Genomic DNA, 25,624 nt, shown 5'->3' on the forward strand with positions numbered 1-25,624 from the left:
AATGTAATATTACATACTGCTTTGTGATGTAAAAATAAAGTCACTCCAGATCTCCTACACTTTTCTTCAATTTATTACAATACAATTGAAAATGCTTTTGCATACATATTTAGTCAATATTTTTTTGTTATTTTCAGTCAATAGAGTAATATCAATAAATGTTAGTTCTAGGATCACATTCATTTACAATGTAGCCGACATGAATACTTGATGTCAAGGTAAGGGCATCAAGTATGACCATAGTATAGTCAATAGAGTAATATCAATAAATGTTAGTTCTAGGATCACATTCATTTACAATGTGGCTGACATGAATACTTGACGTCAAGGTAAGGGCTTCAAGTATGACGATAGAATGGTACTGTAATACAAACACTCATGTTTCTAATAACTAAGTTAAATAGTTTGTTCTTGTAAGATTGAATAATAAGATTTTTTTTTACTAAGACTAAAATATAGAAATGATCTTAGAATCAATACACAATGTACAATGTACTAGCTTTCAAGAATCTCTTTCAAGAATCCCTTTCAAGAATCTCTTTCAAGAATCTCTTTCAAGAATCTCTTTCAAGAATCCTTGTTAATTTCAAAATCGTCCATCTTATAGAATATATCACTCATTTTTGCTTACAAATAATGTTCCAAACAAAGAAAAGACTGAATAGCATCTTTTCCAAGATGATTCACAGCTTATGACAATTTGAATTGATTTATGAAAACAAATAATGATTTTTTTAAAAAATTCTCGTTAGGAAGTTCAAAGCTATCACAGATTATCCATAGGAAACCTCTGTAATCTTAAACTTAATATTATCTTATCATATTCTACTCCAAATTTAACGTTAGCATTAAAAAAAAAACAAGGAAGATAACTTATTACAATCTAAACTAAATTAATGTTATACCTTAAATGTCTACACTATTCTAAATGAATTAGAATTAAACGTTACATTAATTAATGGTCGTTGTATCTAATTATTTAAAAATAAGTATATTATGCAGCTACAGTAGGAAATGTTTGACCACTGCAATCCACATTTTGAAATACCTAATACCTACATATGCCATGTTACGGCATATAGGAGAGCACTGTCATTCTCTTTTCTAAGTAGTCTGTGTTTGGTTTGAAATTGTTGGATTCATTTTAGGATGTTGTAAATTTTCCCTCAACCAAAATCAAAGCAGTTTTAAGAATTCTAATCACAGTTGTAAAGAATAACACAAACTCTGTAGATGAGAATGAGAATGGTCCCGAGTTCAAATGGAAGAAAAATGACCATTAAATGGATTATTTTTCAAACCAATCATAAAGCAGGAATGAACACCTTCATCCAATCATATCACTCACCAATGTATACTAATGTACACTTCCAATGAATATAAAAGTGTCTATGTCAATGAATGGTGTTTCGAATGAAAGCCATGTACAGTATTAATGACAATGATTTAGGAGTAATATCCTTGTTAACTATTATAATAGTAAAAAGTTGTATGGATGAAAAATCTTTGGATAGAATTATTAAGGGGTATGGTCTTTTCGTCTGTTCAGTAAAGGATTTGAGGATTTAGAGACGTCTTTAAGAACAGTAACATGGTCATATTCTACTCTCATTGTTGAAAGTGCTTTTGTCATCTCATCCTGTAAAAGAGAAGAAAAATTAAGACATTACATCACCACAGATATTTATCAACAGGCTATTATGTAAATAAATGGGATTTATTAGTGGCGTTTTTTCACAGAGTTGCTTAATTTTTCATTCACTGAAATTCCAATAGGGATTCAGAACTAGTTTTTGCAGAGGGAGGAAAACTAGAGAACCCAGAAAATATCACTAGAAGCACCGTCAAGAAGAGAGACCCAACAACCAACTCTACTAACTAGCACACATTCTACTAACAAGCCACAATGTTTTCAGTTCAGCTCTGTTGAGTTGCGCCACTGCCATACTTTGCTGTGGTGATTAGAGAACACTTTTGAAATGTGTACAACAAAGTGCCTGGCAGGATTCAAATGTGGATTGCATTAGTGAGAGGCTAGCAATTCTCACCGCTTCAAGTAAATATATTGTAAATAAAAAGATGAGAAGTGAAGCATTATTAGCAAACACCACCTATTATTCCTAGTTCCCTTAGTTACTAGAAACGAAAAAAGCTACAGACCTGAAGATCCAACCAGTTTTCTTCCTCTTCTTTCAAAACTTGTAACGTGTGTAGAGGTGTTGATGGAACTTCAGCAAATCTCTGCATGTAATAATAATAATAATATAATATATTAGTAATATTTAAAATATATGTAGATACATGTGAATATTAGACTTTCCCATTCAAGAACACGTGTACATCGTTTTCTTGAGTACCATATCTTTGTTGCTGACAATACGTTTTTTATATCATGAATAGGATTTAGCAGTTGCATTTTCACAGAGTACTTCTTCATCCACTGTAATTCCAGTTGATTTTTGTAGAGAGAGGAAAACCAGAGAACCTGGAAAACCTTCATAGCACAGGAGAGAACCAACAGACAACTCTACTCACATGACACCGAGCCGGGCGGGACGCGAACATGGGCCACATTGATGAGCGACGAGCGCTCTCGCTGCTATGCCACCCATGCTTCCCTTGAGAAGATATATTAAAATATGGGTCAAAACCTAAGGCCCATTCTATATGCTGCTCTAATCATGCGCCAACCTTGTTGATGAAATGAGTATGGCAAAAGAGCAGCATACGAATGAGCTGCTGCTCTTGAGTTGAATAATGCAGCAAGCCCTATCAAACTTGACGACTTTGTCATACAAAATCAAAAGGCTCTTCTCAGCAACAAGGGTCATAGATAATAAAAACGTATGGCAGCATTGTACCTTAATCCATGGGTTATCAATGACGTCTTCCACAGTGAATCTCTTAGATGGGTCTGTTCTTAGCAGCCCCCTGATAAGGTCTTTGGCTAGATAAAAAAGAGCATATCTGTAAGCAACTTTTATTTTTATCAAGAAAATCCCACAGCACTTTCACATGGTGTATGAAAGTGAAAATTCTTTCTAAATTATGTTATAGCTAGAAGTAATTTCGCTACTAAACAAGAAAGCATTTTGAAATACAATTATTGATAGTTAAACATTTTCACCTTGTGGAGAGACATTGCTCCATTCAGGATTAGGAAAATCATACTCTCCATGTCGTATCCTCTTTTTCATGCCTGGAGACATTGCCAGACCATGATTGCTGTAGAATGGAGGAAATCCACATAACCTACAGGAAAAAAGAGTTTTACGTATACTAGTTAATACTACTATTTATACAATGCTTTTGAGTGGCACACTATGAAAAACCCTACAAGCCATTAGTATTTTCTTGCAAGAAAACAGAAATGTCCAGTGGGAAGTTCCCTATACCAGAATCTGAGTCTGGCTTTAAAATATCCTTTACACTTACAAGATGTACATTATAACCCCCAAAGACCACATATCGCAAGCTTTGTCATAGTGTTCTGGGCCAAGTACTTCTGGTGCTGGAAGAAAATACAATTATACTGACATTAAAATTCTGTTAATTAAAAGCATTATAACTGTAGGCTGTGGGAGTTTTACAGATTTTTCATATTGTGACACAGTCCATTTAACAAACATCATAAATAAATTGTACTGAACCCTTAAAGAACTGGGCTGATAAAATTCAAATCATAGCTAATGTACAACAAGCTCTGCTCACATGCACTGCCGAGTCTGAGAGTTGAACCTGAAACCCCAGAGGTGGGAGGTGGAATCCGGAAGATGGGTGGATTTCAACTACCACACCACCCTTGATTTCTCCACATTACTTAATAGAATTACTCAGTTTTCTTGTTAGTTAATGATACTGCATGGATCTACTACCAGTGCTTTTCTAGGTCCTATGTCTTACCAACATAATATGGAGTGTAACATGGTGTTTGTAGAGATAAACCACCAGGAGGGGTTTCCTTGGCAAAGCCAAAGTCTGTTAGCTTCAGAACAGCATCAGGTTGGCTGCTCATGAATAAGAGATTCTCTGGCTGTAATATCAAGAAAAATTTCAAACATTAAAATAATAATATGCTACATTTTTGTTCCCCACAAAAGACTACACCTTCACCATCATCACCGTGAATCATCATCATTAACGTACCATCATCATCATCATCACCCACCATCAATACTACCAAAATGCATCACCATCATTATCATCATCACCAATACCAAATGCATCACCATCATTATCATCATCACCACTAACAAAATACATCACCAACATTATCATCATCACAATATCTTCACCTTCATTGCCATCTACCATCACATTATCACCACCTTACCTTAACCATCTACATCAAATCCACAAAGCATCACAATTAATTGCATCCTCATCATCATTGTAATGACCAGCATGATCCCCTACAGCATCATCATCAATACTAGCTGTCACATACCTTAAGATCTCGATGGGCAATGTTTAATGAATGAAGATGAGCCAATGCTAATGTTACTTGTCTAATGACACTAGCAGCTTCTGTGAATTTAAAAAAAAAATACATTCAAGTTTTAAAATATTATACAAGATTTAGAATGACTGTAACTATTATTTAAATCACAAGCACAATCTATAACATTTTTATATTTTTATAACGCAAAATAACTTACATAATACATGATCTAATGTGCATGTATGATTAATATATTATTTTGGTATATATATCAATTTTACAAACCTCTTTCTGTAAAAGGATTATCTCCACGGTTCTGTATTCTTTCAAAGAGTTCTCCTCCAGTCATACTAGAGAGACAATTGTTTTGAGATTACCTTAAATAATCAGGGTTTGGATAGGAGTGGTTTGAAGGTGCACCCTCTCTCTCCTTTTTTCTGGTAACAGGACTAATAATGATTTTATAAATTATTATTCAAAGTTGCTATATAGAGGTTTTGCACCTCACATGCTCAAGCCCATAAAACAGCTTGTACCTCCTGTGGTTAGAATGCAGAACAATAAAATCCCCTTGTTCTTGGGAATTGAATTCTTTCTTATGTAAAATAATTGTATTGTTCCTACCATCTAACAAGGCTGCCGTCACGTGATAGTGCAAAACCTCCATTCTATAAATGAGTTAGTAAAAAGAATAAAAATGCACTTCCCGTCCAATGATTATCACAAATTGAATATTAGGTTCCTTACCATTCCATCACAACCAGAAGACAATCATTTTTATTATATTTATTCTCATAAACATCTTTGATTCCAACAATATAAGGACACATAGACGATCTCCAGTGAAGTTCAACCTCACGTCTTGCTTTAGGATTGTCTGCAAGAATCTTTAATATATAATCAATAGAATTAGAATTATACTGCTTATTATGTCCAATTATGGAAGGGAATATTCATTTTTAGCGGGGGGGGGGGGGGGGGGGGGGGAGGGGAGAGGGACAGTGAGATTCACTTGGTGACCCATGCAAGAAATCTGACCCCCCTCTGCTATTGTATAACAAAATGGTTCTCCATTGTACAACTCAAATTCTTTTGTGTGGCCGTTCCAGTTTCGTTAGTGACCCAACCCCCCCTCTCCTCTCCTCTTTCTCCAATAAAAAATTAACATTCCCTAAATTATTGATATTTTGCATCTAGGTTTTCAAAAATAAAATTAGTGATAAAAATAACACAATAAAGAGTGAGTAGTCAAATGTTTCTATTCTCATGATTCATAGCAACCAGGATTCCAAAATAGAATTAGCAATAAAAAAATAACTTCAATTAAAAAATCTATTATAAAGAGTGAGTAGTCATACAGATTTTATTCTCAGTAATGATGTGGAGTACAGCTTACTGGCTCTTTTGGAATATACATAAGCTGGCTCTTTTGGAATATACATTCCTCTGGCTTATTTTTAGATCTTGCTACCTAGGAAAAGCTAGGATCTTCATGTCTCAAGCTATGTATGGTTCTTACTGCTACAGTAGGGTTCAATATACGAGACACCTTGTCAAGACAGAACAGAACAGGAAGAGATACAGTAACTTGACTCTTGTCAAGAATCCGTGTTGACAGTTATCAATGATAAAAGAGGAAGAAAGTTAACTAACTGCAGTATTGAAATGAGCCTATAATTTGAAAAGTCTTTTATTGTTTCATAATCCCACATAAGATGTGTTAAAGTCATTGAGTCGATTTTCAGCCACAGACAAACAGAGCTGATAAAAAATTAACAAATCCCTCTGAAGCTTGGTGTACTTCCTGTACCTTTATTATTTCTTGAAAAAAAATTGTTTGCAAACTAATGGATTTCATATAATTTCGTCTAGAGAAATATCTCTGTAAGTAAGCTTGTATCAAAATGAGATCTTTTCTTGGACTTGGACTGATTCAACCAAGATAAGCTGATGGACTATATACATGTACATGTAAGCTCAATCAATATTCAATCTCCGGTATTCATCTTATTTATACTACATAAATCATTCGAGAACTTTTCACAGTTTTAAACTCCACTAGAAAGCTCACTCTTATGATTGAGTTAAATTTGAGAAAACGATCGATCGATCGATCGAGAAAAACTTGATAAATAATAAACTTCCTTAACTTAACACCAATGCCATGATCAAGTTGCCATATTTGGTTCTTATACTTTCACTCTCGAGTTTTAACTCTTCAGTGCTCAATAATAACATCCAAAAAGCGAATGATTGTAGGATTAAAGCTATAGAACAGTCAGGAGGTATTTATATTACCTTTAGTGCGTATTTTTCGCCGGTACTGTTGTCGATACATTCGAGAACTCTGCCATTTATGCCCACACCAAGGGAGTTCTTAGTGATATTATAGTTCTTTGTTATTAACGATTTCTTCGCCATTAAAGGCGGTGGCAAACCAAACAGAGGCTGCTTAGTAGAACTCATACTTCCGGGAAATATTTTCACTACAAAATACTACGTTGGTTGCAAGAAATACTGCGTTTTGACAGGAAAATAAAAAGATTGCACAACTAAATACCAGTAATTCAGAAAGCCGCCATTAAAACCGAGGGAAGACTGGGAAGGAATTTCACTTTGATGCTATTTTTAGACATCACGGTTTCCCGGTATTGCGTCATCGCTTGGATGTATTTTGCTGAGATAAGCTACAAGTAAGACAACGGGGAAACTGAAACAAAGGAAAAGAATAATAAGAACCCTAGAGGGATTAGGGCTGCTAAAAGTACTATAGGCTAAGGGGAAGGTATGAATAAGAAAAAGAAAAGAAAAGAAACTATATAAAAACAAGCTACTCATCAATGAAACATTTTTTCAGTGATGGACTGAATGAGAAGGGAAGAAAAGGAAAAGATTAAAAATACGATTTTTGGCATGTTGTAGGGTAGGGCTTTTTAACCCTGCAGATTCAGCTAAACTTACTATATTGGTCGTCAGCTGCTGGGATTGGGCATCCCCTGAACTCTGCCCTGAACTATATAAGCTATGCATATACAGCAGTCATCAAAAAAAGCCAGGTATCCGAAAAAATCAAAACACGAGAAAATCGTTTAGTTCAAGAAAGTATCAACAGGAAAAACTGTAAAAATGTAAAATTCTGAAAATACAAAATGAAAAAAAGGAATCCGGTTCCTTTGGGTCAACAACTGTAAACTCCTAAAATATTTTAGTTTTAGATGATATAGCCTTCTTTAGACAATCATTGTAACGCATTCTAAAAATTTTAGACTGGCGCACTCCCTATCCGAAAGTACGTTTGCAATGCCCTAAAGATGACGTCACAGCTATCGGTTTTATATTACAGACTGACAGGAAATCTGAAGGAATGCTTTTGATAGTGCAGTTGAACAACACCAAACATTATAATCGTAGCTTATTATACACCAAAATTAACCATTTATGACTAGTTCTTTTATTCAACCAAAATGATAGCAAATGTACAGTTAGTATTTATTATTTCGGTACTTGTAGTCTCTGGAAGTTTTGTATCGCCTCAACAGCACGACAGACAACGAGCTCTGGCTGATGTTCTATATTCTGTTCTAACAGGTAAGCAAGCGTCCCATAAGGAAATATAACTTTATATTTTCTCTATTAGTTATTCTTATATTGAAGAAAACCGAAGTAACAGTTAATTTTTATCACAATATTAGAGTATCGTTCTGGGTAGCTTTGATTCTTGTTGGGATTCTAGCGCGTGCTTCATTTACACAAGGCTGTGTGAAGTTTAGTTTTCCTTGCTAAAACTTCTTACAAATGATCTTTGTATTTCCTTTATCTCTCCACTAAAGACTATACTTAATTTTGAGTTAGATTTTATCCAATGTTTATGTATTAATTGAAGTTTTAAAATACTATGAATTCGTGGCATACACAACGTGTAGAAATGTCATAAATTATAAACTCTTCAAACAATAAAATTTTCATGAATTAGCTAACACAAGTTCTGAAATCTTATCATTCTGTCAGAATCCTTCTCTCAAGTCCATAGGAATATCATGCAGTTGAGCTCGAGTATTTCTGTGACCTATTTATCATTATAAACAGGGTAATTTTTCAGTACCTGCAATTTTTACAGTGATTATCAAAACGTAACTAAAATATGAGAAATCATATATATTTTTAAAACAAAGAATATTCTTAATCGTATTTAATTATTCTAAAGTCTAAACAGTCGTAAAAAGGCTGGACTACCGCCATGATGAATATTAATATTCCCGCCAAACGCCGGGCAATATATATATATATATCAACAGAATCCGACGCCAACCCGAATTTTGAATAGCAGTAATTAATTGTTGGGCTTTTGCATTCAGCCAAACTGTTGAATAGTTAGATAAGTGTATCTAACTTAGAAAATTATTTAGTTGACGTCACCTAAAGTAGTAAAAGCGCGCCAAAAAACGGTCATGCTAATCCGGGGGGTTGTTTTAGAGTGCATTCAGTCAAACCGTTGAATAGTTAGATAAATTTACCTAACTTAGATAACTATTTAGTTGACGTCACCTAAAATAGTAAAAGCGCGCCAAATAACGGTCATGCTAATCCGGGTTTTTTTTACCAGAGAATGAGTGAATAGACATTCATTTGTATCATCGTTTCTCCCCCTGATCTCAGTAGCAGTTTACTCGTAGTTTCAAATTTAGGTGACGTCAGCTAAAATATTAGTTTACTTATCTAATTTAGGTGACGTCACCTATTCAGCAGTGAGACTAAAAGTACTCTACCAGAGCGAGAATGTATGAATAGACATTCATTTGTATCATCGTTTCTCCCCCTGATCTCAGTAGCTGTTTACTCGTAGTTTCAAATTTAGGTGACGTCAGCTAAAATAGTAATTTACTTATCTAATTTAGGTGACGTACTCTACTTAACAGTTTGACTGAATGCACTCTAATGGTCCCTAAACTAACAGTCCCACTGGTCCCTAAAACGGTCAAACAATGCACTGCCGTACCGACTTGATCCAGTTTTTTCCTACTACTGAAGAAATAGAAAACGCGCGCGCGTGCTATGTGCTATCATAAAGCACGCGGGGGTTGGCAGAACACGAGAAAAGTTTTAGGAGGAGCACGACGCGTAGCGGAGTGCTTCTGGACACTTCTCGAGTGTTCTGCCAATCCCAAGTGCTTTATGACTGCACACAGCACTGCAAGCAAGTTTTTTGTTTCTTTTATAAAATACAAATTACAATAATAGATAGGAATGTCGCAACGGAAAGTGCGCGAGCGTGCAATGTGATCTCATAAAGCACGCGCTCCAAACCAATCAGAACGCGACATTCATAACAGTCATTTTATAATTGTAAACAAAACACACACACATCAGTCTCTAACACCTAATTAGAAAACAGACAGACAAACAGACAGACAGACAGACAGACAGACAGGCAGATAGACAGATAGACAGACAGACAGACAGACAGACAGACAGACAAGGACCAACAGACAGGAAAGATAGATAAACAGACAGACAGAATAAGCGTGATCCTACCAAGGGTTGCGTACACTATTCTAATAATTCGATCTTGACAGCAGGTGTTCCGAATCATCCCACACAAATCTATTCGTTAAAACTTAAACACACACTTCCATTCACATCAAGCCACCTCTAGCCTTCCACACTGGCAAATACGACTCATAACAACTGTCTTTTGTTAATCCTTTCATACATACATACAAACACAGCTCACGGCGACGCCCACGGCCATGTTAATAACCCACCGCGAATGCGCCGATGCGACGACTGAATAATGTTAGGACTGATATAAAAAATGGATTGATTTGATAAGAAAAATTCATTTTTCCTGGGCAGACAGCCTGACAAACCTTCTAAATAGATTTGAACCAAGTTACTTTTCTTAGGATCGTACCTATCTACGCGACTCTTAAAACTCTAGTGTATGCGGGCTTAGCTCGAATTCAGGAGTTGCTTGTTTCGTACTTGTTATTCTAATGTCTTCTTCGTTTTTCGATCTCAGAAGTAAGGCTACTGAGCCTGATGACTGGAGTTACGAAAAGTCGTCAATATCGATATCCCTCTTTTATATGTCTGTCTCATTCTTCTCATTCTTTCCTTCCATTTACGGGTTTTCAGTCTCCTTCCTTAATCCTCGCATCTTTGTTCATCAGTTTTTTATTCCTAATTTATATCTGCGCTAAATTTTCCACTTATTTAAACAAAGCTTCCACGTCTTTTGTTAAGCTTAAATGTGCAATTTCACTGTGAAGATAGAGCTGTTTTGTTTTAATGACACGGACGACAAACTCAGCTTGATCGGCTTGTCCTTTCAATGCTTTTATTCACATGCTTAGCTTCGGGCACATTTTAATTCTTTTGAACGGTTGACTAGCGACCAAAACAAGAGAAGAATGCCCTACTCTTTTCTTACTGTTTTAAAACAAATAATTTGGGGTTGATTTGTGTTTATTTTGATTGCTTTAAACAGTTGTGTACACTTTTGCCGGCGCTCTAGCGCTCTAGAAATTAACTTTATAAACCGGCCAAGGGAAAAAATTATCGGCCTTGTTTTAGGCTCCACAAAGACTATATTTATTGTCCAACAGTGTTCCTCTTTCCGTTTGTTTTTATTTATTTCTTTCTTTCTTTTTCTTTCTTTCTTTCTTTCTTTCTTTCTTTCTTTCTTTCTTTCTTTCTTTCTTTCTTTCTTTCTTTCTTTCTTTCTTTCTTTCTTTCTTTCTTTTTCCCCTAAGTGTTACACAGTGTTATGAAGAATCCACAAAATTAAAAACAAATAGAAGATTTCTAAACAAAATACGTGCACGAGATTTTTAATTTTCTACGTGGTATAATTTCATATTTTATTTAATTATCTATGATATAAATAATGTTATGCAAGAGAATATTCTCTTGTTTTTGGATAAAACACGAAATAAATTGGGTAAGAAATCGAAATATTGTTGCCGTTGAAGTAGGTTTTCATTGGAAGAAATTTATTTAGTTTTGAAACCAAACATATAGAATAAATATTCAAGAAGAAGAAAAAAATAAAATAAATGAGAATTAGGTAAATGAGAATGATCTAATGCAATAAGTTTATTAAAAAGAATTAAAAGTTACTTGGTCCTATATTGCCAGAAGGCTTGATCATTGTGATGGAAAATGAAAGAAAGGGGAAAAAATCGCAAGTCTATTATCATTAATAAAGGCACATGATTTGATTATAAGCCAGTATCAGCTCAGCCCCTTCACACTGTACTTGAACGAGAATTTCCACTAGACTTGAGGTTGAATGTAAGTCAACATTATGATAGACAGGTAGAGTGATTAATAAATTTCCCACTTGAGTCGAAGCCATTGCGAAGTCTTATTGGTCCATTCTTTCAAAACCTGACATCCTTTCGACTTTTCAAAATGAAAAAAAAAAGGAATCATTTCGAAACCTTTTGTTTTGAGCAGCTTTTATCGATCTGTTCAAGAAAGACTTCAGCTCTGATGTCAAATCCTTTACTAGTAAAAATGATTTAATCTATAAAATTGAAAAAAATTCTGTACTTTGCGCATTTAGTTAACCGATTCTTCAGATTCCTCGATTTAAGACATGTTGCTACGTAACAAGACAATCGTGTGACTCTGTTGTGATGCAAATGATCTAGATATAAATATATTAACATATCATAATCCATACAGGAATTTGTAAATTCATAACGGGGTGGACACGAAGTTGGTTTAGCATCTACAGAGGCATGAAGTCTCGGTTTCCAATAATTGACTTTTCTTAAACTTTCTGGACCACAGAGATGAAGTTTTGTTGTCGCAATAACACAACGTTTTGGTTTTGTTTCTTGGGATTATTGGCGTTAGGATCGTGTTATCCTTGGGTATCGAACAGGGAGTCAAAAGGTAGAGAGAGTTACAGTTCAAAATGTTGTTGGTGTATCAACGTCTGATTCGAACTGACAATCATGAGTGTTTATATCTTCTATCTGTAATTTCTTTTCTCTAGGCAAAGGAATTTTTAAAGACCAACCATACAATGATCCGGTTGGAGAATTTACAGGTAAGTTATTTTGTGTACAAGTTAATATTCAGTCTAGTTATTTGCTGTTGGCTGTAAAACGGGAAACGTTCGTTTTGTCCACGCTTCAATAAAAGCTAACTGTGGCGCTCGAAGGAGTTGCGTTTGTATACTTTTTAGCCTTGCCTCTCAGAGCTCTAGACTCAAGATGATATCGTTAAAGAAAACGGTAAATAGAAAGGGTTTATGAATCTTTAGTACTCCTGACTTCACCACTATGAGTCGAGCTTGAAGACCAAGGTAGTGCCTTCTTTATCAACACTGACCAAAGAAGAAAACTTTCTCTACAGGCACTTTATGAAAAGCTGGCGTTTAGGAATGATAGTAGGAGCTTTTATTGTAATGATTGCTGCATCCGAACGCTCAAAGAGATCTTGAATAGCCACAGGAAATGAGAATCCAAATATTTTGAGTACAGAAACCAATCTGACTCAAAATGAAGCAGCGACGAACCGCCATAAGGAAAACAGTCTTAGGAATTAATTATTTAGAAAATACTGGCATTATCTTCTTTGTGTAAAGTTTTAAGTTAAAACACCTATTGGGATTTTAAATTCTATACTTTTACGAAATACATGGATTGTATAGAAAGCAAGTTGCTTCGGGAAAATATATTAACAAAATTGTTTGGTCACGTCTAAACTCCCTTCAAGCGGAAAAAGGCAGCCTTCTTTATATTTTTATTAAATCCAAGTAGAAGTTTTATCTAGAATTCTAATAAATCGTTATATTTCGTCTAAAACTTATCTTGTACAAGTCTTGATATACCAAGATATAAACAAACTTTAAATTAATCAATTAAAAAAAGCAAGTGAGAGAAAGAAAAGTATACCGAGTGCTCGAGACATACTCAAAATTCTCAGCACTCCAACAAAATTTTCAAGGTTTTGGGATGTCACAAAATTTTTGGTATAAATCTTTATATTTTTCTTCATCTATATACATTTTTGCTGAGGATTTGCCCTTTTACTCCTGTGATTCCTGTGATCTGCTGAGATCAATTTATGCGCATAAATTATAAACTTAATGTTAGCGCGTTCTTTCCTGTAACAGCATGAAGCGCCGCAGCTCGCTATATATTTCACTCCTGCGAATTATTTTACTTTTCGCTATGTTAAGACTCTATTTTGAGTTAATTATTACTGGGGTTTTATCCTAAAGAAGGAAAAAAGCGAAATTTCACTATGTTCAAGGAAACGGCTGTTCGGAAACGAAGACGAAAGCCTCAAAGAAAAAACAATTTTCGACACTAAAAATTTTGTCTTCAGGTGCGAATATTCGCAAAGAAGCATTTTCTGTGAAATAAAACAAATTCACACTATAAGTGAGACAAAGAGAATGGTAAAATAAAGACAAAACAGAAAGGGAAAATGTCGTGAAAACCTGCTGACAGCCTTTATAGAAAGAAAGAAAAGACAGACCGGTAAAAGGTTTTTTTCAATGTGCCATAGTTAACTATGAATGCGCTAAAGGAAGCTTTCAGCGTGTTTAAAATGAAAGTTCAGGAAAAAAACCCTTTTGGAAATGACCAGGTGTGAGTTTGATTGTGGGTATAAAATTGTAGGCTGTTAATCAACACGGCTGGTTTAAAGTTCTTCGCCACAATCAAACCACAGAAATGCATTTGTCCTTGATCTACGCATAGCCAGTCATTTTTAATTAGAGTCTTAATGAGGATTTTGAACGACAAAGTTAGACATACTTTATGTCAGGAAATATCTAGTATGATCAAGATATCTTTTTATTATTTTTTTCCATTAATCAGCTTGAGTTTCCCGTTAAGTGCGTGCTATTATAGAATCTAGTTTCGAGTAATTTCGACATGTTAGCCTGCGCCACATAATGAACAAACGCTTTCTTTTTACCTTCTCTGTTTACCAAGGTTTGTTTGTCGAAAGAAATCCGTTCAGCTGATTAAATTTATCTTTTTTTTCTAGGCCATCTTTTGTAATAATTTGCTTAATCTATCCGTGACACTATTGATCAGTTGCCCAGAACCATTTTTCAGTGTAATATAGAAAATATTGTTCGTCTGATTGTGACTGTCAAGTTACTCTATTTTAATTGGTTTTTTAAAAAAGTATAACTCGGTAGCTTTTAAAATATTGAGTTTAATCTGCTATTTTCCGTCTATTAAAAAGAATGAGCTATAATAACGATAAATATTATCTGTTTCGATGGCAAGATATTTTGAAGTTTCTTTGAATTAGAGTAGTTTTTTCCACCTCTATTTCCTCGAAGGATTTGGACGCGCGCTTACGAACGCCATTACAGCGCGCTTACAATCATCAGAACTTGGGCTAGAATCATATTCGAGAAACAAACCGAGCGATGCCTGCTCTCATGTTTATTAAACATGTTATTGTCTCTGGAAGCACTGCTGAAAATGAAAAAGAATTTGGATTTTTGTCCTCTTAGCTGGAATCATAGAAATGAAACGAGCGATGGCCGCCCTTCTAGAAATGAAATGCAAATGGGACTTTCAATCGTCCAACTGAACCGTACATTTCATTAAAAAAGATGATTTATCGCAAGAACACTAAACGCCAGATGTCCTAGTTATTATTATCCCTGGGTCAGTATTATTTATCCCTCTAGTCAAAGATTGAGTCTGTATTAAGAACTCCCGCCAAAGGAAGTACGGGCTCTTCATCATTGGATTCCCGTCCTCCGTGTCGTACTCTCTCCTGTTCTTCGATGGTTTTTCTCCGCTTTTCCTCCCTCCATAAAAATCAACTAAATAAATTCCAATTTGTTTTGTCGAAAGCTTTAATATAAGCTCTTTTTATTTTTTATTTTATTTTTATTTATTTTTTAAAATTTTTTTTCGTGTGTGTGTTTTTTGTTTTCGTTTACGTTTACCAAGACTAACTTCCACAACGTCCAACTTTTTTACACGGTGTTTAGTTTCCATCTTATTGACTTAATGTATTCAACACACCAACGCATACAGTCCAAACTAGTGACCACTAGTCATTATCAAGAATAAAACACAATGGATGAAGTAGATTAATTATACGATTCCAAAATTTATGCGGAATGAAATGGCGGATCTACAGAGAGATAGGAACCAAAGGCGTGAGGGTTTCATATGATTACTTAGTTATAATTAATGTAGGCACAGTGATTCGGGGGTGGGTGACGTCACTGACTGGTTTGTGGGACGATGGGATGACAGCACTGCTATTTAAACGGAACGAACAAAATATATATTGAGAAATATGCTCTCTTAGAAATATTTAAAAGATTAAATTATACTCGGCGAATTAACTGCCTCGAAAAGTGGATTTGGAAATGGGAAATGAAATGGGAAAACTTTTAAAGAAACTGGGTTAGAATCAGTGATTACAATTTAAATTGAAAGATAAACCGATAATATCAAAAATAGAATATTAAAAGGATGGAATTTGAACAAATTGGAATAAAATGGAATATCTTTTTTAGAATTGAAAACTTCATTTTGTGTGTAATATTGAAAATAGAATTTCCGTATGGTATTATTTTATTTTATATTTTTATTTTATGATCTATTTTTCGTCATGCTTGGCCAAAAAGTAGGACTTGTGTGTAATCAAGAGGACCTATTTTCCGCAATATTTATGTTATTGAGATTTCGAGCCACAAATACGAGTTTATAATGAAAAAATCCTTCCAACGCCGTCAACTTAAATCCGCATTGCCAATTCAAACGCGATTCTCGTATCTCGAGGTTATTTTCAGCCAACAATACGGGTTCATATTGGCGACTCTTCGGATCAAATTTATAGACGACTCGCGGTACCTGTACTTTGTAATGGCAATCAAGCCTTCAAAACAATCTTGGTTGAATTTAATATCCAGGAAAGGTTGATGTAGTTATCATTAATGACTTTTGAGAACATAAATTTGCCTAAATCTTTGCATGGAAATCAAGCTATGCTCTGTAAGTGAAATGTGTTATTTTTTTGATTAAAAAAACCCGTCAATTTTATTTTATTTATTTATTTATTTATTTTTGTTCAAATTTTATCGATACCTTGAAACAGCCTCTGGGCACGACTAACTCACAGTTGGAATTGGAATTAAGCCTGTTAGGTTTTGCCAGTTATATAGAATTATAGTACTTCAATTCATTATAACATTAGAAAATATTATTCCGCTATATCTCACGCCTTCGCACGCAAATTATCGTTTTCTTCTTTTCCTGGGGCTTTCATTGTGGGTGACAAACGGTATTGCCGACTTCTAAGTGAAGGAAGAGAATGATTATTTCTCAGGAATCTAATGACCTTACAAATTGAATGTTTAAAAGCAACGATCAATCGTCAAATCAAAACATTGGTCGAACCATTCAAGGCTGCTTTTTAGTACAGAAATGGCTAATTAACGAAGCTCTTGTAGTTCCTGTTTTCTTGTGAATGACTCCGGCCATGAAAATACACCTGCCAGTAACCTGTACTCCACGCAGAAACTACAATTTTCATAAGAAAATATCCCAGTTATAAAATTCTTCCAAGACGTGCACAGGCTTACAGCAAAGATGAAATGTTTTCACGATTGAAAAGATGGAAAATAGAAGAATTTTTTTTTTGCGTTTTTTCTCTCTTTATATTCAACTATAATTTTTCTCGGTAGTTTGGTCTTGCGTGTCCTTGATTAGCCCTAATGTTGGCCGTCAAGATCTGTCAATTTTCTTTTCAACTTGAAACTTTAAATTCCATAAAAGTTTCCGGCCATTTTCAAGAAAGGATAGTCCATCATAATATTATATTTGTTCATTTACTTCGTTAGTCTATTATTGTGCAAGAGTAAATAGTTTGTAATCTCACATTTCAAGATTAAAATCATTGAGTCTAAAATGGCGGGAAAATGTCGTGTCATGTTGATTCTGTTGTGGCAGTCTGTGATTGGTTGCGCCTATCCAAGGCGGGAAAAAATACCTGTCTTGACGACACCTCTTTGGGGTCTTTGAAGTGTGATGTCAAAAGTTCTAGATAACTTATACCTTATTTGTTTTTAGCTAGCCAGCTCGCTTTTAAGGTTTTTCTTTGTGTTGACTAAAAGTGAGTGCCGTTGTGTGTGCTCGCTTGAAAAGCTTTAAACATACATAGATATGTACTTTCAGCGATGCTGCAATATAAACAAGGAATAAATTTGCATCAGTTTGATTTCCAACACTGCCTATGAAATGGATTGCTATATCCCGCCATTATCTTGCCACTTGGAAGCCATCTTCACTAAAAGAGATATCAAGAATGGTACCAGGAAAGTTTTACCGTTCTCGTTTGAAGTTTACAAATATCTACTCCGGTCATAGGTTTTCAAAGACACATTGGGAACCCGCGAACGCTCGACTGACCGTTTCCTTATTTACGTAAATAAGAGTTTAAAAGCCTTAAAACAGTTTTATCGATTATACCATAATATTTACCTAAAGAAATGGTCATTTACGTTGATTTTACAAAGTTAAAAAGAAAATTTAACCAAAGGGAATTTCTTGTCGTCAGTTTGGAAAGCCTCAGTCAATATGCCTGGAAAAAATGACGACTTGGTTCAGATATGGCTAATTATGGCAATAACAGGTCACGTGATCAGGTTTAAATATACTTTTCCCATCCAACGTGGCGAAAGATGATGACGTAGGTTGTTACCTATAAATGATCATCACTATAATGTTCAACTTAGTTCCGTACCATTAAATTTGAGAAAAATGTAAGGTTTCTGAACTAAATCAAATCCATAATTTTTACTTCATTCACAGGAGACGAAAGAAGACCGTTTGCATACGGAACCAAAGAAGACTCGGAAAATGATAACGTAGCCTATGACGAATCCCAAGATGACGTCCGGGCCCAAGACTACAGGGCATGGGTACTAGGAGAAATTGAGAACTATCGCAAACGACTGCAATCAGAAGAAAATGATGATGGTAATTGATTTCTTCATGATTTTTTTTTATGCACAGAATCCCATGGCGCGCGCTAGATCAAGCCCAGACGATAAGTAAATAGTGTGTGGCTGTTTTTGTGTCAGTCGAGTGCTGTTTTCTCATTTTGCTTGTTTGTTTATTTGTTGTTGGTTTTTTTTTTTTCTGTCTTTTTTTAGTTTTTAATTTTGTAGAAGTTAGAGGCATTTGGGATCCTATTCTTTGTTCTAGGGGCTCTAGCTCTAGCTCGGTTGTAGGTTTCATCACCGCGACCACAAAACTAACAACCGTGAACCACTGGAGCGAGAGAGCCTCTGAAACCCAGGGTATTTGGACCACTGTTTAATGTTTATATTGTATATTTATAAGATTAGATTTCGATTGAAAGGGAAAGTCACGTGACATTACGGTACGTGTGTTGAGCCAATCAATACTGCTTAGACACGGGATTTTTTAGTCCAGGCACGGCTAGTACCTATTCTTACAGTTAACTTGTGCTATAGATTTTCAAGCGAATATTGAGTACCAAAAGCACTTTCTGTTTATCGCAATATATCGTTTACAGCGCTTCTGAACATTACCTTTTCTCGTGTCGATATGATTTTTGCTTTAACGCATTCCATGGTCTTTAGAATCAGACAGTAAACCCGTTCGCGGTGAAACAGAGGAAGACAGACTGGCGCTTCTGAGAGAAGAAGCAACGAATAGAAGGCAACAAGAGGCGTTAAAAAGAAGAGGAAGTGCCAGAAAGGAGCAGAAATTAACAGAGAGTGATGTTCCAAAAACAGGGCGTAAGTATAGAGATGTCCAGAAAAATGTCTAACTGGCACTTTAAATTCAGTTCTTCCCCTTTTACGCATTAATTAATATGTAACTTGTGCTACATTCATTCTTTTATTAATTAAATAATATTTCCCTGATCAGGCTAATCTTTCTCGGAACGAAAATCAATGCATAAGGCACAAAAAACACCAAAAACACAAAGAAACCAAAACAAAATCTTATTGAACTTGAATTTCAGATCTTTTTGAAGGCGATATAGTTATGTCAGACCACTTCCGGTCGCATCTGACCGCAGAGAACTCCAAGAGAGATGCCCTGGTCGACAAGGAATACTTATGGGAAAAGAAAGATGGAATAGTTCGAGTACCTTACTCCGTGGATAAAAACTTTAGTAAGGAATTTGATACTAATGCTTGATTTCGTGTTTTCTTTGTCTGAGTCCGCAAGTGCACGTTATCTAACTGTAGTGTTTTATATTTGTTTCTTAGATGAACTCAAAAGGGAACGATTAAGACAAGCTGTGGACGATTTCAATAAGTACACATGTATCACGTTTGAACCTAAACAAGAAAGCGATGATGATCATGTGCACTTTTTCTCCAACAAATCCATGTAAGGACAAATACTTTCCAGCTGAGCGGTGAATTTTGTTTTAGCCAATCACAGCGTGTTAGCTGTTTTGCCGCCGGCCCTCATTTCCTAGTCTCCCCCACAGCCGCTTTCAGTGTCGTCACGCAACGCTTTCTCCCCTGAGTAGCTACTCAGGGGAGAAAGCGTTGCGTGACGACACTGAAAGCGGCTGTGGGGGAGACTATCATTTCCAGGCTACTGTAAAGCAACTCTTGCTTATTTTTCTGTCTTCTTTTGACTAAAATATAAAATACGTGCCTACAAGAAGCAGAAATATGCAAAAGAAGAATAGAAACAATTTCACTTTACTGCCACGTTTGCGTCGTTCTTTCAAGCTCCAAAAATGCTTTGGCTGGTCATTTTGTCCACTCATGCTTTGCATCCAAGCGTTCACTGCTCAGCTGGTTACTATTATGCGGAGTATAAAATTTGAGGACAGATTCAGAATCCAAGCGTTATTTGCTAGCCTCCTCTAGGTTACTCTCTTAGGTGTTTCCTCGGTCACATGATGGATGCTAGCCTCCTTAGGGGCCGTCCTGCGCTTTTTCCCTAGTTTACCCGTTGAAAATTTCACAATTCTTTCTGTGCACTTTAATTATGCTTTGTCATACCATTACGAGCGGTATTGCGCGGAATGACTCGAATTTTCATTCTCATATTCTTCTTGCGTTTATTGATCGTAGGTGTTACTCCAGTGTGGGCAAACAGGGTGGTAAACAGAAGATATCAATAGGTGATGGCTGTGAGAGGAAGGGGACTGTCATCCATGAGATGCTACACAGTATTGGCTTCATTCACGAACAGTCTCGTCCTGACAGAGACAAATATGTTAAAGTTGTTTGGGAAAACATCAAGAAAAGTAAGAAAAAAAATGGTCTCTGAAAATTGTTATGACATGACGTCCCCAAAAGTTGTTCTGAAATGAAAATGACGTCAATAAACGTCGTCCTGACATGAAAGTGACGCCACCAAAATTGTTCTGAAATCAGTGAAAGTGACGTCACTGAAAATTGTCCTGATATGAAAGTGTCGTCACCAAAATTGTTCTGAAATCAGTGAAAGTGACGTCACTAAAAGTTGTACTGATATAAAAGTGACGTCACTAAAAGTTGTCCTTGCATGAAAGTGACGTCACCAAAATTGTTCTGAAATCAGTGAAAGTGACGTTACTAAAAATTGTTCTGACATGAAAGTGTCAAAATGTAATGTTCCTGATTGTCTGATCAATGCATTTCCTTTTTTTCGATCGCAGGACTGAAACACAATTTTCAGAAATATCCAAGATACCTTGTAGATGATCTTGGCATAGGATATGATTTTGACGTAAGTTTATCATTATCGTTATTACCAACATTTTGTCCGTTTATTACAAATAAAATTGCTCTTGAAAAGGAGTGCGTATGTTCGGGGGAAGGAAGGAGAGGGGAGGGGAGTTGGCAGAGGAGAGGGGGATGGGAGGGGGCCGAGGGGAGAGGGGGAGGAGAAGGAAGGGGAAGGGGATGTTGAACCTTGTCCTGGCTGTCGTACCCTATTTTAATTCGCATTTCTTCTATTCTATTCTAACCGAAAGATTTAAAAGCATTTTTATTAATAGACTTTCTCTCAGATGAAATTTAGCAATATAGTTTTAACACTTAGTCTTAGTTTTGATCATTCAATTTCTTAAATTTGTAGCACAATTTATAATTCTGATGATAGTAATATAGAGTTTTTCGATTGCTTTTCATACGTTTCTTCTTAGATTTATTCGTATTTGTTACTTTCGGTATGTTTTTTATTCCAATGAATGAATACTATTTTAATAAATTTTTTATTTTTTATGATTTTATTTATTTTTTATTTTTTTATCCGTTGCAAAGATTTATCTTTCATTTTCATCTTCTTACCTTTGTCTTCATTAGTCTGCTCTTCTTAAATTTATTTGTATTTGTAACTTTCGATATGTTTTTTATTCCAATCAATAAATGCTATTTTATTTTTTATTCTTTATTTTTCATTTTCATTTTCTTACCTTTGTGTTCATTAGTCTGTTCTTCACTACCACAACTCAGCGTTTACTAAAAATGGAGAAGACACTTTGATCGACAAAGCAGACCCGTCAAGAAAGTTTGGCCAGCGAATCGGATTCAGTAAACGAAACATCGAACAAGTGAACAAGCTATATGGATGTGACGTTGATCCACACGTAATGGACGATGTCCAGTTTGAATAATAAAATTTTCAATATTCTTTTAGTGCATTAAAAAAATCCCTCCGACAACTCAATAGAAATTTTAACCTCGGGTGTAATGTTTTCCTATTTCATTTTACGTGTCATTTCCTTGAGAATAAGATTCTTTGTTTGAGTTGTATCCATATTCATGCGTCTGCTCACTCTAAACAAAGAAATGATACTCTAGAGAATGACACGTGGTCTGGTATGGGAAAATATTACATCCAAAGTAAAGAGGTCTATTCACGTCAAAGTTTCTCTCATTTCTTATCCATTTCAGCTAATAATGTTATTTTCGATATCATCCCTTATTTTTTCACACCGAACCTAACGCAACACAGACTGAACGAATTGACCAATAAGCACACAAAACAACATCAGCTCGAAGTCAGCGCATACATACCCTTTTATTTGACGTCTCTAAAGATTATATATAATATTTTCATCAAACGAAATTAATGAATTCCTCAAAAAGGCTTATCACTTGTGAATGAAGCCTCATGTTTCCAATGTGGGATGTTTTAATCTGAATAAATATAAGTAAATTCACCACTTTTCATAAATCGGTTCTACAGTCAAATACAAAGCGGTCAACCGAGGCTACGAGGTAAATTTGAATGATCTTTTGAAACTACCTTGAAGCCTCGATTGAATATTTTGTGTGTGACCAGTGAATCGATGTATGGGAAGTTATAAATCATAGCTAGATGCGTAAATAGTTAAAGCCTCATAGAATACCTACTAAAGTGCAAACAATATGGAATAATTTTTCAGAGTTAACCCGTTTAACAAAAAATAGCTGCTAAAGTGTAATACTCAAATAATTACAAATTCGTGTCTACACTAACCTGGAAATGATGGTATAATGCGCACCGCAAACTTAGCGACATATTATTCATCTCTTAATAGTAGGTCAGAATAGGGCAGAGTACATTGGATATTATGAGAGGGGAAGAGGAAGGGCTACCTACCACACCCGCCATTTCATTACCTCGGCGTACTATACTTCAAGAAAATATAATACAGTTATTTCAAAAATGCTGCGGGATGCATGTCGTTTAACAAGCTTGAAATGTATTAGATTCAGCACAGAAGAAAATATGCGAAAAAACGTGCGGACAAAGTTTGGTAACATTCTATCGTTGTGACCTTTCGCTGATTGCATCTTATTGCCCATAGTGCATTTTGGGCTTGGTATGTAACATGCAACAAAACCTTCCCTCACCAACCGTTTTTTAAATAGCTGTACATTATTTCTTTGGGAGTTAAAATGAATCAATGAAGTAATTAATCGGTCTATTTAGCTATTGTCCTAAAAATAACTTATTTGGATTCTAAATAATTAAAGTATGGGTTTTAAATAATTTTGTTACAATTTTTCAATCACAGAAATGTAAACGAATGGTAAAAACAAATAGATATAGTCGTCCTCAGTGGGCTTCTAAATTTTGGGTTGGCCGGTTGTGAACGGAAAGGAACTGAAGACGTGGTATTTTGTGCGCATGATCAGATAAGGCGTGCCTATAAAATAAAATTGGTAATTAACCAGAATCGCCTACGCGGTACGGCTATATCACGTGACAAAGGGCGAGGAACGGTGCGGATTGAAAGGCCATGAAATCGTAGCCGTAAAAACATGCAAATTGATATTCACGAATATGAACAAAATAGACTCGCTCAATCCCTAAAATAATCAGAGAACAGAACAGCTGTACGTGGGTTTCTTGAAATTGTATATTTGAAGTTTCTTATATAATCAATAACACTCAAGACATGACAATTCTCCAATATTGACGCACTTTTGCTAACATACTGAAACATGAATAATATTGCTTCTACTGCGAAACCTTAATTTCAACTCCAATACATTTGCTCAGTTTCTCGCCTCTCTGTTTCATCTCAGTCGATTCTGTAAAACTGTTTGTTTGCCTTCTCAGCTCAAGTTTTAAGAGTCATTTTTTCCCAAGTGAGCGTTAAATGTCGATTCGAAATCTTTACCCAAGTTGAACTTGTCCGGACGTCGCGCTAATATTTCGTTTATAATCTAGGTTCCAAAGGGCATATATTTAGCAGCATATATCAGTATAATAATAACAATGAAGATGTTGAAAAACACGGATAGTAGAAACGATCTTATCGACGTCTTTTATTTGAATGCGGGGTTTAGAATTACGACTGATTGATAAAGTTTCGATAGCGGTATACTAACTGCACACGTACTATCTGGCCTGCTTCGCGCCTTTGCCTTCCGCCTTAAGCAATACATTTTTTTGTTCATTGTTCGTGCAATTTTGGTTCAAAAAAAGGCTTTTTACCGTAGTCTAGCCAAATGCTATTTATTTAAAAAAAGCTGACGTTTTTCAGGATTAGAGATATTAACTTAAAATAATAATTACGATTTTGATGTTTTATTGACAGCTTCTAGATCAGCTAAATTTCACATTACTGCAACAAAACTAATATAATATATCTAGATTTAAAACTTTCATTGTCAGTTGCATGACAGCTCCGGCGAAGTAGAAAGTTGTCGTTGGATGTAATGTTTCTTGCGAAATCTCGATGATCCGAGTTGTCGTTAATTCTCGATTGCTCTCCTTAGGACAGAGACAGGAAGAAGTTCCAGTCAACAAAATGAGAAACTGCACAATGAATTTAAAGTTTAAAAAAGCAGTAGGAAACTCCACTCTTCCATGACTGAGAGCCCAGTCCCACTTTTCCCTAGAGATTCTCTCTGGCAGTAAAGAAGACTGTTTGGGATTTCTTGTGGCCGCGCGGTTTCCTCTCCGTACTTCCCGAAAATCCTACAGGAATCCTAAAAACTCGTCTTACTTAACTGAGTCTAGAGGAAAAATTTGACTCCTCCCAATATAGTAATTGCCATGTAGTAATTGTCATTTAGTAATATTGCAATGAATGAAAGTTGAAATCGATTTTGCGACCGCATTATCCCATCAAAGCGGGACCAAAAAAAACCCTCACTATCAGTTATCGATCTTGTTTGAATTGGTAACCATTACAAGAGATCTGATTTAAAAAATGGAGTAAAAACGACTCCGCGCTGGGCTCTCTTTTTTCCCTAGAGTGGATTTTGATGATTCAATATCTATCGGATGAGTTGTGCGTATTCGCCCAAGAAAATTGCACAAATCCCCTTGAATGACATTTCTGTTATAATATTAGCAAATTCTTTCTTCAGAAGTGGTTGAGATGACATACACTTAATCCTCTTTATTCAGATCTTCTATATATTGTATAAAGATATTAAACTTTTATGATAATGTATAATAGTCTGTGTTCTATTAGATTATACAGAATTATTCTTTCTAAGTATGAAATGAATATTTTTTGTTTCGTCTAGAGCAAAAACGGAAAAACTATTCGGGTGTTTGTGGCGCAGGTTAAGTATTATCCTCTTTCATTCCACTGGCGATATATATGGTGTTGCGCCTCGTAGGGGACAACTGTTCTTTTGTGTAAGCACCTGCCTTATGGCAAATTATTTAAATAAAAATATGTACTAACTTGTAGCAGAACATATTATAATCTGATCACAAATCTATCTACTTAGCATGTAGT

The 25,624-nt window shown here is 35.4% G+C and overlaps 2 protein-coding genes across 3 annotated transcripts; one reads left to right on the forward strand and one right to left on the reverse strand.

Annotated features, from left to right (window-relative positions):
* Positions 1-52: 52 nt before the first annotated feature.
* Positions 53-7,027, reverse strand: LOC116305785 (MAP kinase-activated protein kinase 2). The gene is made up of 10 exons (XM_031715757.2): positions 6,740-7,027; positions 5,189-5,328; positions 4,727-4,791; positions 4,448-4,527; positions 3,904-4,033; positions 3,436-3,511; positions 3,128-3,252; positions 2,862-2,947; positions 2,161-2,241; positions 53-1,639 (listed from the first exon to the last, which is right to left on the reverse strand). Exons 1-10 carry the CDS (start codon positions 6,905-6,907, stop codon positions 1,520-1,522), a joined length of 1,071 nt encoding a protein of 356 aa, XP_031571617.1. The 5' UTR covers positions 6,908-7,027; the 3' UTR covers positions 53-1,519.
* An 812-nt stretch (positions 7,028-7,839) lies between these two features.
* On the forward strand, positions 7,840-23,412 carry LOC116305783 (hatching enzyme 1.2). 2 transcript variants are annotated; one of them, XM_031715755.2, is made up of 9 exons: positions 7,840-8,029; positions 12,447-12,500; positions 18,259-18,426; positions 19,056-19,214; positions 19,445-19,597; positions 19,695-19,818; positions 20,520-20,695; positions 21,089-21,159; positions 21,863-23,412. In XM_031715755.2, the coding sequence occupies exons 1-9, from the start codon at positions 7,906-7,908 to the stop codon at positions 22,046-22,048; spliced, it is 1,215 nt and encodes a 404-aa protein (XP_031571615.1). In that variant the 5' UTR covers positions 7,840-7,905; the 3' UTR covers positions 22,049-23,412. The 2 variants fall into 2 exon arrangements, with proteins under 2 accessions (XP_031571615.1, XP_031571616.1); XM_031715756.2 differs by lacking the exon at positions 7,840-8,029 and adding an exon at positions 12,127-12,343.
* Positions 23,413-25,624: the final 2,212 nt, after the last annotated feature.

Source organism: Actinia tenebrosa, unplaced genomic scaffold (assembly GCF_029948245.1).
Source record: "Actinia tenebrosa isolate PJP-AT-01 unplaced genomic scaffold, QUT_ActTen_1.0 PGA_scaffold0__85_contigs__length_37466705, whole genome shotgun sequence".
Taxonomy (NCBI): domain Eukaryota; kingdom Metazoa; phylum Cnidaria; class Anthozoa; order Actiniaria; family Actiniidae; genus Actinia; species Actinia tenebrosa.

Excerpts from the sequence above, each read along its gene's own strand:
- LOC116305783 (XM_031715755.2), top strand. The coding sequence starts at position 7,906 with ATGATAGCAAATGTACAGTTAGTATTTATTATTTCGGTACTTGTAGTC. Across the intron at positions 12,501-18,258 it reads TCCGGTTGGAGAATTTACAG|GAGACGAAAGAAGACCGTTT; the intron begins GTAAGTTATTTT and ends CTTCATTCACAG. Across the intron at positions 18,427-19,055 it reads ATCAGAAGAAAATGATGATG|AATCAGACAGTAAACCCGTT; the intron begins GTAATTGATTTC and ends CATGGTCTTTAG.
- LOC116305785 (XM_031715757.2), bottom strand. The coding sequence starts at position 6,907 with ATGAGTTCTACTAAGCAGCCTCTGTTTGGTTTGCCACCGCCTTTAATG. Across the intron at positions 4,034-4,447 it reads TTGCCCATCGAGATCTTAAG|CCAGAGAATCTCTTATTCAT; the intron begins GTATGTGACAGC and ends TTGATATTACAG. Across the intron at positions 2,242-2,861 it reads TTGATAACCCATGGATTAAG|AGATTTGCTGAAGTTCCATC; the intron begins GTACAATGCTGC and ends TATTACATGCAG.